The sequence below is a fragment of the Hyperolius riggenbachi genome, chromosome 6 (genome assembly GCF_040937935.1).
Source record: "Hyperolius riggenbachi isolate aHypRig1 chromosome 6, aHypRig1.pri, whole genome shotgun sequence".
Lineage (NCBI taxonomy): Eukaryota > Metazoa > Chordata > Amphibia > Anura > Hyperoliidae > Hyperolius > Hyperolius riggenbachi.
Window position 1 is genome coordinate 333,741,712 of NC_090651.1, and position 17,333 is coordinate 333,759,044.

Consider the following 17,333-nt stretch of genomic DNA (forward strand, 5'->3'; position numbering starts at 1 on the left):
GTTATGTCATAGATAGGGTTGTACGGTTTTACAAGTGGCGTATACCGGTGCGACCGACAACCGGGCGGTGACGTCTCGTGGCTCAGCTATAATGCGATAGAGAAACGTTATCGAGACAGTTGCGGTGACAGGTTGTTCTGTATCATTAGTGTGAGTCGTCCGCCGGGTTGTGTGTCTGTAATCGCTGTCGCCTCTGGGGTCGGAGCACTTCGTGCGACCGCTGGCTTCCTGCAGCCGTGTGACATTAGGGGCTGTTGTAGTTAATGGGACCCTGCGGGAAACTTCATAGACTGGCTCCCCCTGCATGATATCGCGGAAACACATTAATGTGATTGTTAAAGGGCACGTACTGTATTTGTGGCATATTTTACCTGTCATGTTGTTAGCACAAAAAAATGTAGATACTTTAGATGAGCCAGGTAAAAAAGGGACGCAGCCCGTGCCGCTATAAACCGTAATGTAAGGGCCCATTGACACTGTTGCAATTAGTGGGCGTTTATCGTTAATCGCCAGCGAACGCTAGCGCTTTTTAAAGCCCTAGTGCAATAAAAAGTGTAAGGCAGTGATCTTACTTCCTGCAATCACCGGCGATTCGGGATTATCGGTGAACGATTTTTTTTTTAGCGATCGCGATTACAATGGTAAGGAAAAGCTAATCACGATTGCTCAAGAATTGCGGAAAAAGTACAGGGAAAAATACGTGTTTATGGGGAAAAAAATGGAGACCCCAAAACACTATCTCTAATCGCTAGTGTTTTGCGATTGTAAGTGTGAATGGGCCCTAAATTAAAGGGAAGGTTCAAGCAAAAAAAAAAAAAGAGTTTTACTTACCTGGGGCTTCTACCAGCCTCATGTAGCCATCCTGTGCCCTTGTAGTCACTCACTGCTGCTCCAGTCCCCCGCTGGCAGCTTTCTGACCTCGGAGGTCAGGGACACATTGCATACATTTTTACGCATTCCAGCTAGTGCAGGAACAAAAATGTACGCGTTGCACCACTAACACGTAAAAATGTATGCGTTAATGTTCCTGCACTAGCGGGAATGTGTAAAAATGTACGCAATTCGGCCCTGACCTCCGAGGTCAGAAAGCTCCCAGCGGGGGACTGGAGCAGCAGTGAGTGACTGTGAGGGCACAGGATGGCTGCATGGGGCTGGTAGAAGCCCCAGGTAAGTGAAACTCATTTTTTTTTTTTTTGCTTGGACCTTCCCTTTAAAGGGACACTGTAGGGGGGGGGTCGGGGGAAAATGAGTTGAACTTACCCGGGCCTTCTAATGGTCCCCCGCAGACAGCCTGTGCCCGTGCAGCCACTCACCGATGCTCCGGCCCCGCCTCCGGTTCACTTCTGGAATTTCAGACTTTAAAGTCTGAAAACCACTGCGCCCGCGTTGCCGTGTCCTCGCTCCTGCTGATGTAACCAGGAGCGTACTGTGCAAGCACAGACCATACTGGGCCTGCGCAGTACGCTCCTGGTGACATCAGCGGGAGCGAGGACACAGCAACGCAGGCGCAGTGGTTTTCAGACTTTAGAGTCTGAAATTCCAGAAGTGAACCAGAGGCGGGGCTGGAGCATCGGTGAGTGGCTGCACGGGCACAGGATGTCTGCGGGGGACCATTAGAAGCCCCAGGTAACTTCAACTCATTTTCCCCCGACCCCTACAATATCCCTTTAAGGTTATTTGGCGCTCAGCCAGTAATTTTGGCGCCGTCAAAAGACAACTCAAATTATGATAAAAACGGCGTAATTTGGCCGCCAGCAAAAGATTAAAGCCGAATTACACCTTAGGGCCCGTTCTCACTTGAGCGGAAATTGCGCGATTCCCGCTCAAGGCAAACCGCTAGCATTTTTTTAAAAAAACGCTACAACATGTAACACATGGCAGTGTTCTCACTGCTGCGTTTGCGGTTAGCGTTAACCACAAATGTGTTACATGCAGCGGTTTGCCAGCGATTGCGATTAGCATGCATAGCACCGCTAATCACGATCGCTCCAAAACCGCCGCAGTGTCCAGTGATTTTTCCGCGTTACTCGCGGGAAAATAACTCCCGCAAAACCGCAGGCGTTTTGCGGTTTTAGATTTGAACAGACCCTTACCCTCACTCAGTGGAGGCTAGGAGAGGGAATAGTAACCAACACCGTGGACTTTGACAGGAGCAGGGTGAGCCGTTTTTCGGCTTTACCCTGCGGCCAAATTTCCCAGTGCCTTTATTACATGTATCCTCCAGAAGATTCCCCTATTCTGTTTCAGTGCTTTGACCCTCTGAAGCTAGCAGCCGCACAGTTGTATGTGAATCATTGCAGCTACACTGCACAAGACGGCTTGCCCCTGTGAAGTTGCATGGAGCTGCCACTTTGGCGGAAGAAGCCCGACCCCCATTCAGCTCCATGCTACTGCGCAGGATCACCTGGCGCTACGTTGACAGCCTAACTGCTCCTTCCTGGCGGGTTGTTGAGGGGCATCCTAGCTACACGCGCGCCCCCCTCCAATTGGATTTTGTACATTTTTATGCAAATATATGCAGCTTGAAAATGGACCAATCAAGTCTCACCCAGGTTAAAAATGATACATATTCACATAAATCTGCATGAACTCAAATATTTGCATCTTATTGATCATCCCTATTGCTCATGAAGAAGATGACTTCTGACTCGGAGCAGCATCAGCCATGTGACTGCCATCTATCTATATATATAATAGACTAATGCTGCGTACACACTGGCGACTACGGTCGTTTGAAACAGCTCATTAACGATCGTTCCGCCGACAATCGGGGAAAGAACTTTACCCAACGATCATTAACACGAACGACAAAAGAACGACATCGGGAAGATGAAGATATCCAACCTGACGGATCGTATCTACCGACAATCGTTGGAAAACTATAGTGTGTACAGACATCGGCCGAGAACGATCGTTACAAGGGCCAATGCGCCTGCGTTGGATTCTGCCCAGCTTCAGTACTTTCTTTGTAGCGCAGCCGTAAAGATTGTTACATTGCTCATTTCAATTAAACTTGGTTTTCAAGTTAACAATCATATATTTGTATCTATTGTAACCCCATGTTAGTGGGTTTTTTTTAATTTTATCTAAATATGTACGCAACATTTCCTTCTGATCGTTCTTTTCCGCGAGAACGATCGTTACAATGTGTATGATGATCGCTGCATCCCATCGTTGCATTCCAATCTTTCCAATATCGTTCGTCTGGTAACTATCGTTCCTTGCAAACGATAGTTATCGCAAGTGTGTACGCAGCATTAGTGCCTCAACCTTCAAACAAGAAGAAGAAGTACTTTGCATGAGAAAATTTATGCGTGCTCAAACACCAAGTTTAAGGCCTCTTTTCCACAGACTGTTGAGCTGTGTGCTCAGCAAGCAGTTACCAGGCAGCAGTGAGCAGATACCAGGCAGCAACAAGCAGTTACCAGGCAGCAGAAAGCAGTTATCAGGCAGCAACAAGCAGTTACCAGGCAGCAGCAAGCAGTTACCAGGCAGCAGCAAGCAGTTACCAGGCAGCAGTGAGCAGATACCAGGCAGCAACAAGCAGTTACCAGGCAGCAACAAGCAGTTACCAGGCAGCAGTGAGCAGATACCAGGCAGCAACAAGCAGTTACCAGGCAGCAGTGAGCAGATACCAGGCAGCAGCAAGCAGTTACCAGGCAGCAGCAAGCAGTTACCAGGCAGCAGCAAGCAGTTACCAGGCAGCAGCGAGCAGTTACCAGGCAGCAGCGAGCAGTTACCAGGCAGCAGCGAGCAGTTACCAGGCAGCAGTGAGCAGTTACCAGGCAGCAGTGAGCAGTTGTGAGAGTTTGAGAGCCATTTCACTGCCTATTCACAGTCCATGGAAAAGAGGCCTTACCCTAGCAAGTCTGACATTGCAAATCTGGCCTAATTGGCTATTCATGAGGCAATGCTCATGCAAATGCATGCACAAACCAATACCACAAAGCAGTCACCCTGCTACATGCTACATTAGCACTATCCGGCTTAGTGCACACCAGAGCGGTTCAGCAGCGTTTTGCGATCCACTTGCGGCTGCGGATACGCTTGGGTAATGTATTTCAATGGGCTGGTGCACACCAGAGCGGGAGGCGTTTTGCTGAAACGCATACTCCCGAGGTGAGGCATTTTTTGGATTGCGGAGGCGTTTCTGCCTCCAATGTAAAGTATAGGAAAAACGCAAACCGCTCTGAAAAACGGCAGTTCAGAGCGGTTTTGCAGGCGTTTTTGTTACAGAAGCTGTTCAGTAACAGCTTTACTGTAACAATATATGAAATCTACTACACCAAAAACGCTTTACAAAACCGCAAAATGCTAGGTGAAAAGCTACAGAAAAATAAGAAAAAGCGTTTCAAAATCTGCTAGCATTTTGCGGATCTGCTAGCAGTTTTTGGTGTGCTCCAGGCCTCCAGGAGCGCCACGGGGAGGATTCCCAATGCCCCCTTTTTATACAACTGGGGGGACCGCAGGGTCCCAGGCTCTCTCACTGCCTGGAAACCACAGCGGCACCCCGGAGGGGGAGGCTGGGTGGCGTGGACGACCCCCCCCCCAAGTGTGGCCAGCGCCGGGGAGAGCCGTCTGCACCCACCTCCCAATATTAAAAACAGGCACTTACCTTAAAGTCCATTGCGTTCTGCTACATGCGCATTAATTTGGGGGCACCACATGAGAAAGGAGAGAAGCATGGGTCACCCCGAGCTTTAGAGCTCAGGGCTGGCTCACATACAGCACTCCAGAGGGGGGGGGGGGGGGGGAGGACAGGCGCACTCACTCCAGGGTTCACACCACCGGAGCAAGCCATCCACCACCTGCCTCCAAAGGATACAAACTGCACAAAAGCTTTCCATGAGAAAATTAATGCGCATGTAGCAGAACCCAATGGACGTTAAGGTAAGTGGCTGTTTTTAATATTAGGAGGTGGGTGCGGACGGCTCTCCCCAGCGCTGGCCATGCTTGGGGGGGGGGGGGGGGCGGCTGCGCCACCCAGCCTCCCACTCCGGGGTGCTGCTGTGGTTCCCAGGCAGCGAGAGAGCACTTTGCAGTATTGGTTTTTTGACCCTGCATAGTTTGGCATGCGAAAGCAAATGCATATTTGCATGAGCATTGCCTCATGAGTAGCCAATTAGGCCAGATTTGGAAAGCCAGACTTGCTAGGGTTAAACTTGGTGTTTGAGCACGCAAAATTTTTCTCATGGAAAGCATTTTTTGCAGTTGTATCCTTTGGAGGCAGGTGGTGGATGGCTTGCTCTGGTGGTGTGAGCCCTGGAGTGAGTTGTCTGCGCCTGTCCTCCCCCCACCCCGGAGTGTTGTATGTGAGCCAGCCCTGAGCTCTAAAGCTCGGGGTGACCCATGCTTCACTCCTTTCTCATGTGGTGCCCCCAAGTTAATGTGCATGTTGCAGAACGCAATGGACGTTAAGGTAAGTGCCTGTTTTTAATATTGGGAGGTGGGTGCGGATGGCTCTCCCCGGCGCTGACCACACTTGGGGGGGGGGTGCAGCTGCGCCACCCAGCCTCCCCCTCCGGGGTGCCGCTTTGGTTCCCAGGCAGTAAGAGAGCCTGGGACCCCGCAGTCCCCCAGTTGTATGGGGGCATTCGGAATCCTCCCCGTGGCGCTCCTGGATAGTGCTAATGTAGCATGAACTAATACCCGCAGGGCGATCGCTTTGCGGTATTGGTTTTTGGACCCTGCATAGTTTGGCATGCGAAAGCAAATGCATATTTGCATGAGCATTGCCTCATGAATAGCCAATTAGGCCGGATTTGCAAAGCCAGACTTGCTAGGGTCAAACTTGGTGTTTGAGCACGCATACATTTTCTCATGGAAAGCCTACTTCTTCTTGCTTCAAGGTTGAGGCACGTACTCTATTAGATAGATAGATGCGGCGTATGCTACGACGCGGGTTGGCTAGTTATTTATAATACAACAGAACCTGATGCTAAATTGAGTCAATGCACAGGTGGGAAGGCAGCCATTGTGAGACAATTGCAGCGTGTTGCTGTGCATTTGAAAATTAACATTGTTATGTACCTCAACACACACACCCTAATTGTTATGGTATTTTGCTCGGAGCAGTGCTTTTCAGCGCTGCTAGATTTGGGCGCAGCCAGCGCCGCCATAGACTGTAATGGGAATCAGTCTATAGTGGCGCTCAGTGAGTAACGTCGGCTCCGTCAGAAGACGGAGCCGAAGTTGCTTTTAAAACATAATAATTCGGCCTCCAGCAATCACTGGAAGCCGAATTATATCATTCCCCCACTATCCATGGCGGCCTGGAGGGGGAATAGTAATTGATACGGCCCGGACTTGTGCAGAAGCAGGATCAGCCATATACCGACTGTATCCTGTGCCCAAGTCTACCGGCGCCGATTTCATATGTTTGCATTTTGCTTGCTCCAGAGCTGAGATCGCTTGGACCTAGTCCCCGCAACACATGCTGAGAGATGTAGTCCATCAGAGTGATAACCTCTCCCACCCTGGAGATGTAGTCATATTGGGGGGAAGGGGGGCTAGGGAGAAGCCCTCTGAAGGCAACCAAACACTTGCTGACCCACCCCCCTCCAACAGCCCACACTATTTGCAAACCTCCCTTAGTGGGAGGTTCATTTAGGGCTGATTCACGCTACACAAGCTTTTTAAGCGCTAGGGATTTTAAAAGCTCTTGCTAAAGCAACAAAATCACATCTCTCCAGTGTGAACATGCACATAGGATAACATTAGCAAGAGCTTTTGGAAACACAATGGGCTCTATTCTCAAAGACTTCCCGCATGCGGTAAAGTACATGCGGGAAGTTTGCGACCAAAACACCGTCAAGTTGACATTCTCAAAATGCGGTAAAAGTGCGGGATTCATGCGGAAAAATTTCCGCAAAAGTCGGTATTTTCCGCAATAAAGTAGTAGGTGATATATTCCGCATCCCATTGACTTTAATGAAGTCTGGAGGCTTAGGGTACGTACAGACATACGATAACGATCGTTCGTTCTGAACGACGAACGATGTTAAAGGAGGTATCGGCCGATGATCGTTTGAAGAAAGGCTACTTTGAACATCGTTCGTGTACGAACGATCTTGGAACGAGCGTTGCGTGCGCAACATAATGTATAAACTGATTTCAAACACAAGTGTCAAAAAGAACTGTTTGAGCATGTGCAAAGCTTTGAGAACGAACGATCAACGACCGATCGTTGTACAGACATTACTTTTTGAACGATGGTCGTTGGAAAAGATCTGGCAGAATGGATCGTTCTTTACCAACGACATATCTCGTTGGTCGGTCGTTTTAATGATCGTTAGTGCACTTTTTACGAACGATCGTCGGGCAATGCCGTCGGTAACGATCGTTTTAAACGACTATAGTCGCATGTCTGTACGTACCCTTATGGGCTGTGCTTGCTGGACTTTAACATTTTTTTTTTAAAAACACTTTTTCATACGACCTTTTTACCGCATGATTTCCGCATTGATAATGGCTGTTACCGCATCTTTTTTCCCGCATGCGGAAAACATGCGTAAAATATTAGTGAATGTGGAAAAAATGCGGAGTTTACCGCTGGCGGTAATTTTGCGGTAATATTTTGCGGTGATTTGGCCTCTGTGAGAATAGAGCCCAATGCACTTAGAAAAACTCTTGTAGTGCCCATTCACACTTGCAAAATGCTAGAGCTTTTGCTAGCGTTTTGCTCTGGTGATTTTTGGCGATTGACACGAAAAATCGGCAATCACACTTGGGGCGAGTTTGCGAGATTGCAATTAGCGCTTCTATAGCACTAAACGCGATCGCCGGGAAATCACATGAAAATGGTGCAGGATACAAATTTGCGTTAATTGCAAGTGAGAACGGGCCCATAGGGTATTATTGCACTAGCGCTTTAAAAATAAACTGCAGATGTGAACGGGGCCGTAGTCGATCACACTATGAGCGTTTGCTGATTTTTTTTGAGGGCTCGTTTCCACTATTGCGGTGCGGTATCGCCTGGATTCCACCGCTGATGAAATCGCATGCAGATGCGATTCCCCATGCGGTTTTTGCCGCGAATTCGCATAGGTGAGGGTATATGCGATTTTAACCATGTCACTGCCTGTGTTAATTTACATACGCATGCGAATTCGCGGCAAAAAACGCATGGGGAAAACGCATGCGATTTCCCTATTAAATACATTGCATGCGACTCGCATGCATTCCACTCTCAGGCGAATTCGTTGGCTCTTTTGTGCGTTTTTTCACTGCTCAAAAAACCGCACATCACCAACGCAACAGTGGAAACAGGCCCATCCACTTGCATACCATGTGCGAATCCGCATGCGTTGGACGCATGCGGATTCGCGATAGTGGAAACGAGCCCTAAAGGACAACCGAGGTGACATGTGACATGATGAGATAGACGTGTATATACAGTGCCAAGCACACAAATAACTAGGCTGTGCTTCCTTTGTTTACCTTCTCTGCTTGAACGGGTTAACCATCAGGTATGCAAGTAACAGTTTCTGCCCCGCTCAGATTGGGTCAGACTATAGCATAATAAACCTCACTGATAAGTAAGTACAGCCATAAAATACTTTCCTGTCAGTAATTGGCTTCTGAGAGCAGGAAAGAAATAAAAAGGGTCAATCGTTCATAGATTTCAGCTCTAGCATAGTTCAATGAATGTGTCATTGAGCAGAGACAATGAAACAGTAAAAACTTAAAAACTAGATTTATATATGAAATAAAACTGTGGGATATCTAAAAAAAAAAGTCATTTTAGGAGGAGGAGAATAGATACAATTGTTTTTCTCATTTTTTTTCACCTCGGATGTCCTTTAAGCGCTGATGATTTTGCAAATCACCCTGAAAGAGCTTGTGCAATGATTTCCTATGAGAATGTTCACCTGTAAGCTTTTCGATTTTCTTGAAATTGCAAACACGCTATATGTACCATTTTCTGAGTATAGGGAAGGTATAGGAATGGAAGGTATAGGGAAATCGCAAAGCGCTTGAAAAACACTTTGGCGATTTCCCAAGCGCTTTTATGAATAAATACATTGTATTTATTAAAGAGTTCACTTTCTGACAGGAAGTGAAAAAAAATCATTGCTGAACAAAAGCGCTTATAAAAGCGCTTTTCTAAGCAAAAAGCACTGGGAAAAGCTCTTCAAAAATCACAGTATAAATCGCTCAGCGCTTGCGATAGCACTGGCGATTTATAATGTGAACAAAGCCTTACTATCAATTTTCATTTGAGGTTCTAAGATCCTTTTACCTATGAGATGAAAATAGCACGGGCAGCACGGTGGCGTAGTGGTTAGCACTCTTGCCTTGCAGCGCTGGGTCCCTGGTTCGAATCCCGGCCAGGGCACTATCTGCAAAGAGTTTGTATGTTCTCTCCGTGTCTGCGTGGGTTTCCTCCGGGCACTCTGGTTTCCTCCCACATTCCAAAAACATACAGATAAGTTAATTGGCTCCCCCTAAAATTGGCCCTAGACTACAGTACTTACACTACATAATATAGACATATGGCAATGGTAGGGATTAGATTGTGAGCTCCTTTGAGGGACAGTTAGTGACAAGATATATATATATATATATATATATATATATACACTGTACAGCGCTGCGTAATATGTCGGTGCTATATAAATACTAAATAATAATAAATAGTTCTGAGTTGATGCATGGTTATGAAAATGCAGATTATCCCACCTCAGCTTCATTCAGTTGGTCCATTTCCAAACGTCATAAGTTTTGCATAATTCTGCGTCACCAGGATAATAATTTGCTTCTCATTGACCATTCCTATTGTCTAGAAAAGTAATGGCTCATACACACGGGGCACAACTGTCACCACAAACACGTGGCACGCACATGTTGCGGCGACAGGTTCCCCCGTGTGTATGAGGCGCGTGCCACGAACCGTCGCCAGTCAGAGCTGTCGCCAGGCGATTGGTGTGGCCAATCGCCTGCAACAGCTGTCGCTGCAACTTCGCCGCAACTGTCGCTAGTCCGCCATGCGTACTGCATGTGTATGCGGACTAGCGACAGCAACCCATACACCACGCACGGAACTTCCGGCGGGGGGGAGGAACCTTCGGCAACAGCTTCCGCCGCATCTCTGTCCCTCTGTGCACCGTGTGTACGGCTGCTGCACAGAGGGACCTGGCGACAAACTGTCACTGCTTTTTTTTTGTTGTTTTGTTTCTTGTGAGACATCTGTGCCTCGTGTGTATGAGGCTTAAGAGTGACAGAGATAGATCGATTGTGATTAAGGATATCGCAACTGAGGACATGTAGCATTTTGGGAGCGTTTCCATTGTAATGAATGGTATAGGAGCAGGGAAATTGCTCCCAAAATCGCTTGCAAAATGCTATCACAAATCGCTAGCGATTGCGCTTTCTAGTGGGTTCCAGGCCTGAAGCTGGACAGAGAAATGTTGACTACTGCCTCATATACCTAGCCAATTGATCACTATCTGACTAGGATTGGATAGTGATCAATACCTCTCCTGCTCGGCAAGCTCAATTTCATTTGATTTCAGCAGACATCTATCATGAACAGATTGAACTGCAGGCATGGAACTGCTCGAAGTAGGGCAACACTATGGGCCATCAATTCCCCATCGCTCCTGCCCCATTCTCCTTGCATGGAGTTTTTCCAACACGTCCATTCAGATAAACTGCACTAATCGAATCGACAGTCAATTGATCGGATATGTTGGACCAATAGGTTACTGGCAAATTAGATCAAAGTGACTGAGGCATCGTACACACTTGAGATTACTATCGCCCGCCAGAGATGGAGATACGAGCCTTTGGGGTACAGCTTGATGTTGAGGCTTTGCAGGCATGTCACTAGCCTTTGTAGGCTTCCAAATGGGTAATGGGGCCCTCTTCCTCGTCATTACCACGCCGGGACCATCACAAGCCAATGCGGAGACGGCTCGCGCCTGCACACTAGCACAAAGCCAAGTGGCCTTTTTCCACCAAGCCCAAGTGGCAGTTCTGCACTACGGCGCATGCGTGAGCTGTCTGCGCGTGTGCATGGAACTTCGGGGATCCCAGCGCTGGCACAGAAGGATGGAGGGGAACGGGGTAGCCTCTGTACAATCCAAAGGCTTACATCTCCCGAGGTACTGTAAGTATCTAAATGTTTGAGTTAATAATTTCTCTTGATTTTAAAGGACAACTGAAGTGAGAGGGATATGGAGGCTGCCATATTTTTTCCTTTTAAGCAATACCAGTTTTCTGGCTGTGTTGTTGATCTTCTGCCTCTAATACTTTTATCCATAGACCCTGAACAAGCATGCAGCAGATCAGGTGTTTCTGATATTATTGTCAGAGCTGACAAGATTGGCTGCATGCATGTTTCTGGTGTGATTCAGACACTACTGCAGCCAAATAAATCAGCAGGCCTTCCAGCGAACTAGTGTTGTTTAAAATGAAATAAATATGGCAGCCTCCATATACCTCTCACTACAGTTGTCCTTTAAAGGGAAGGTTCACGCAGATTACAAAAAACAAACGACACTTACCTGGGGCTTCTTCCAGCTCCTGGTAGTTGATCGGTGCCCTCGCCGCAGCTCCTCTACCTTTCGGCGTCCAGCGGTGAAGAAGCCAACCTCGCCAGGTCGGCTTCTGTGCGCTCCACGGCGGGGGGTCACGTGTAGAGACGTCATCGGGTCTCTACTGCGCCTGCGCAGTAAAGACCCGATGACGTTGCGTACACCACGTGACCCGCGCCGTAGAACGCACATGACGCCTGGCGAGGTTGGCTTCTTCACCGCTGGACGCCGGGAGGGAGAGGAGCTGCGGCGAGGGCACCGATCAACTACCAGGAGCTGGAAGAAGCCCCAGGTAAGTGCCGTTTGTTTTTTGTAATCTGCGTGAACCTTCCCTTTAAAGAGACTCTAAAGCAAGAATAAATCTCGCTTCAGAGCTCATAGTTAGCAGGGGCATGTGTGCCCCTGCTAAAACGCCGCTATCCCGCGGCTAAACGGGGGTCCCTTCACCCCCAAACCCACCCCCGCAAAACTTGGTCGTAAAATTTTCTCTTCCTGTAGGCAGGGCTAACGGCTGCAGCCCTGCCTCTCAGCAAGTCTATCAGAAGCGCATCGCCGCCTCTCCCCCGCCCCTCTCAGTGAAGGAAGACTGAGAGGGGCGGGGGAGAGGCGGCGATACGCGTCTGATAGATGCGCATGAGGCACGGCTACGGCGGTTAGCCCTGCCCCAATGCGGAAGCGCTCCCCGGCTGTACGGAGGGGATTTGGGGGTGAAGGGACCCCCGTTAAGCCGAGGGATAGCGGCGTATTAGCAGGGGCACACATGCCCCAGCTATCTATGAGGTCTGAAGCGAGATTTATTCTCGCTTCAGACTCTCTTTACAGGGCACCTGAAGTGAGAAGCATATGGAGGCTGCCATATTTATTTCCTTTTAAACAAAACGAGTTGCCTGGCAGTTCTGCTGATCCTTTGTCTTGTATATGTTTAGCCATAGACCCTGAACAAGTATGCAGATTTCTTGTTTCTGACAAAAATCTGACAAGATTAGCTTTATGCATGTTACAGGTGTGTCATTCAGACACTACTGATGCCAGAATGATCAGAAGGACTGCCAGGCAACTGGTATTGTTTAAAAGGAAATAAATATGACAGCTTCCATATATGTTTTGCTTTGGCTTCCTTTTAACTCAGCGTCTGAGATGTGCGACTTTTGCTTTTGCCTGACGAAGGAGTGACATTACAGAGGGAGGAGAGGGGGGGGGGGGCATACAAACAGGAGGACCAATATATATTAGGACACCATACTACACTCACTGGCATGCATAGTTTCACAGGTATGAGGTCAGTTCAGGTGTTTAGTCTTTTACTGGAATGCAGTCATCAAATGCTCAGAATACAGTAATTAAGTTCCAGCTATAGATTTGTAGTTGTGTTTGATCTTGAAATTAGCCCTGACGTAGTTAGTCATCTGCTTATGTGATAAACCTTTATTTTCTTTGCGTTGGTTCCAGGCAAGCTCTCCAGGCAGCACCTGTCATCATGAATTGGGAGAACAGCTATCCACCAGGTTTCAAGAGAAAGGGTCGTACTCCCGACTCCACGGGTTCAGAACCTATGCTCATTCCTAGCAGAAGTGCTACGGGTCTGGCCCACAAAAGTGTTATAAAAGTCAAACGAAGAAAATCCAAAAAAGAACGCAACAGTTTAAAGTTTAAGTCAACCAAAGAGGCACCTCAGAAGAAGGCGGGACCTCACAGCCACCTACATGCTCACGACGGGAGCTCTAACATACTTGGTCTGAAAGTAATGGGTCAGCCTGCCACAACAAATGCATTTCCGTCAAAGCAAGTCTTCATAACCCAACATCGACTGACACAGCATCAGGGAATATTCAGTCGAGAAGTGAAATCTATTAACATCGAGAGACTCATAAGAGAAACACCAGACATAGAAACAACTAAGACAGAGGTTGGCATGGTCACTGTACTGTCAGAAGGAAACACACCACAGAACCAAACCAATCTCACGCTTGATATTATTCCAACACCGAAGGAGAAGCCTCAAGAGGATCTTCCTTTTACAAACCAGATAACACCAGAAATGGTGACCCACCTCTCTGAAACTGCTTCAGACTTGACCCAACATGTACAGAAAGATAAATCTGAATTAGTTGTCCAAGAAAGAGACAGTCACCCCAAGGTCATATTGTCAAGTAGTGGGATTGGAGCTTCTCCTGAATCAGTTCAGGAGGACCCTATCCACCAGGTGGCTGAGAGCATCCACAAAATGTTGAGCCTACTCGTCCTATTCCCAGACCGCAACCTGGTGAGCGAGACTCGCCAATCTATACTGGACATGAAGAGCCATCTGTGTGGCGAAGGTTCCAACCTGTCACCTTTACCCGTGCAGAGGAAACCTAATTACAGCCAAAGAGGTAAGACTATTCAGTCAGTAATGTTTTTACATTGAAATGAGAAGGTGAATGAGATATTTGTTCTATCTTTCAGCCCGAGTAACCTCGCTGCTCCCTGTACTAAACATCAGTGGCGCGTCTGTCTATGAGAACTCATGAAGAAGCATGTGATCAGTTTTTTCAGGTTTTGGATTTGCTTGTTATGGTTATGTGATAAAGGAGGAAGTGGTGACAGCAAATCAGAGCCTTGCAAATCTGTCATCTAATCAAATTGATCACTTGCCTTTAAAGCAATGTTTCTCAAACCTGTCCTCGTGACTAGCCAAAGGTGCATGTTTTGCAGGCAGCCTCACCTATGCACAAGTGGGTAATTAGTGTCTCACTCAGATACATGGAATCCACCTAGCTGAGACACTAATTACCCCACCTGTGCTTAGGTGAAGTTGCCTGCAAAACATGCACCGTTGGCGAGTCACGAGGATAAATATGCACTGCATTAGGTATAGACTGAGATACCCCCCTGGGATTTATAATTACCCGGGGCTTCCCCCAGCCCCATGTAGTCTCCCTCGCTCTCCATCTGGTTCAGTTGTAGTCTGGTCTGGTCGAGGACTACTGCTCATGGTCAGCCCTGACCGTGCGCCTCCTTGGTAGCGCTCCCGCTGCTCGCCAGCATCCTCGGAAACATTAGGGCTTCACTCCTCATGCATGAGTGGCTCCGGATTACTGCGCAGGCGTGCTTGAACGGGTGTAGCATGGCCCTGCTAGAGCCAGAAGAGGAGTGCAGCCCCGATGTTCCTGAGGGTCCCGGCAAGCAGCAGCCAGGTAAGTTCTTAGGTAAGTGTATTTCTTAACCACAGGTTCGCCTCGGGTACACTTTAAAGAAAACCAGAGACAATTTAACTAAGAATGTTATACATACCTGGGGCTTCCTCCAGCCCCATCCACACGGATCACTCCCATGCCGCCGTCCTCAGTCTTCTCCAGCTCCATCTTTCTGGTGGCTGCAAAAAGTTACGTAGAGGGCGCAGACTGGCCACGAGTGGCTGAAGTTACAGGACCCGGTACCGAAGAGAGAGAAGACTGCGAACGGCAGCGTGGGAGCGATCCATGCGGATGGGGTGGAGGAAGCCCCATGGATGTATAAAACTTTAAGTTAAACTCATCTCTGGTACACTTTAAGGCAGAGCCTGGCATGACACGCTCTGTCTTTTATATTGAAGCATGGCTGGATTTCGGGTAAGGCCACAAAGGCCATGGCCTACGGCACCAGGAAAGCAAAGGGCGGGCTGTGGGCAGCAGGGTGGCAGTAGCAGTAAGCCTGCAGAACATTTGTCCTGCTCCAAAGAGATTGCCTATATAGGTTAGTGGCTACCAACAGTCAGATCTGGCACTTGGGGTATGAAGGGGCAGCGAACGGGCACTTTTGAGCTGCCTGTCACTCCCCGAATGTGCCAAGGAGCTTACAATATAATCCCTGCCATCATATCACTAACTGTCCTCAGAGGAGTTTAAAATGCAATCCCTGCAATCATGTCACTAACCATCCTCAGTGGAGCCTACCATTTAATCCCTACCGTGTTGGGGGGGAGGGGGGGAGTTGTTATGATGCTGTCGGTCCGGGGGCAGCCGGTGATGATGGGCCTTGGGCGGTAAAAAGTACAAATCCGGCCCTGTATTGAATGTACTCTTTAGGTTACTCAGATTCTGCAATAAACACGTTATCTTGGGTCTAAGACTCTGAGGGTGACTTTGTAGTAGGCCTGAAAGATAAATCGAATTTAAATCGAAATCGCGATCACCAAGATCACAATTTCAGAATCGTCAAAGCGGCGAATATCGCGATCACGTCATTTCCACATGGGGGAAGTTTGAAGAAGCGCCTTCAAACTTTCCCAAAGTCCCGGTACCCACAGCGTTGGACATACCTTCCATCCTCTATCGCCCTCTGCCGCCTCTTGTGCTTAGCAAAACTTCGGGTTTCTGTATGTCACATGATATACAGGAAGTATGCCGTGCATTAGAGCCTGCAGGAGGCAAAGTGGATAGACATGCATCACTGGACTCGTGCTTGAAGCTATGTCCAGAACTGATGCAGCTTGGGGGACAGAGGAGGCACAGAGAGACACAGGAGACAGAGGGGGCACAAAGAGAGACACAGAGTGGGCACAGAGACACAAAGGAGGCAAGAGAGAGAGACCCAGAGGAGGCATGAAGAGGCAAAGGGGGCACAATTAGAGACGGGGACAGAGGGGGGACAGGCACAAAGGGGGGGGGGGGGGACAAGCTTGATTTGAAGGAAATCGTGAATCAAATCGAAATCGTAATTTTGGACAGAAATCGCTCAATTCAATTCTTTCCTAAAATCGTTCAGGCCTACTTTTTAGTTTTTCCGATTTGTGCTTCACCTCATATTCTGATCCTCTTCACTCCTTGCAGAGCGTTTCATCCCCCACAGTCTCCCGGCTGAGTAGAAAGGAGGGCAGAGATGCGGCTTGGGCCTCATGATACACAGTTTGTTTTGGGAGGCTGCAGAGAGCCAGCAGACATGAGCGCTGGTTCTGGGCAGTCGTGAGCCATTTCCTCCAGCAGCTTACCTCACATGTGGCTGTAACTGGGGCAGTTGTGGTAACCCTGATGTGGAAGTATCAGCCGTGCTGAGGGCTTAGGTATGACTCCAAAATTCAGGGATCTCAGTGACTTTTTGTGTATTACCAAATCTCAGAAACAAGAAACACTAGGGGACGGTCCCTGCCCATGCCAGCTTACAATCTATAGGGTAGTGGGATGGAGACACTTGGGGAGAAGACAAGGGGGTTAACAGATGACAAATTATCAGCTTGTTTGAACAGGTGTGTTTGAGAGTAGGTTTGAATCCAAGCTTGGAGCATGACGGGCAGCCTGTGGGAGAGAGTTCCAAAGGAGAGGTGATGCTCGAGAGAAGTCCTAGATGTGATATAAAAATTTAAAGGCGTTATAAGGCAAAAAAAAAATGAGTTTCAATTACCTGGGGCTTCTACCAGCCCCATGCAACCATCCTGTGCCCTCGTAGTCACTCATTGCTGCTCTGGTACCCCTCCGTCAGCTAGTTTAGTTTTTGCCGACCGCGGGCCGCATTGCGTAAATTTTTACGCATTCCCGCTGGTGCAGGAACATTAACACATACATTTTTACGCGCTAGTGGTTCAACGCGTACATTTGTACGCGTTGCATCACTAACGCGTAAAAATGCGTTAATGTTCCCTCACCAGCGGGAATGCGTAAAAATGTACGCAATGCAGCCCGCCGACCCCGAGGTCGGCAAAAACTAAAATAGCTGCCAGCGGTGGACTGGAGCAGCAGTGAGTGACTACGAGGGCACAGGATGGCTGCATGGGGCTGGTAGAAGTCCCAGGTAAGTGAAACTCATTTTTATTTTTTTTTGCCTGACGATTCCTTTAACACT

General features: G+C 48.2%; 1 protein-coding gene across 1 annotated transcript in view; it reads left to right on the forward strand.

Annotated features, from left to right (window-relative positions):
- The first annotated feature begins 26 nt into the window (after positions 1–26).
- LOC137521779 (uncharacterized) overlaps positions 27–17,333 on the forward strand; it is a 39,263-nt gene continuing 21,956 nt past the window's right edge. The window contains exons 1-2 of the mRNA XM_068241505.1: positions 27–131; positions 12,987–13,909. Coding sequence (XP_068097606.1) covers positions 13,015–13,909 — 895 coding nt within the window. The 5' untranslated portion in view covers positions 27–131; positions 12,987–13,014. The remainder of the gene's footprint in view (positions 132–12,986; positions 13,910–17,333) is intronic.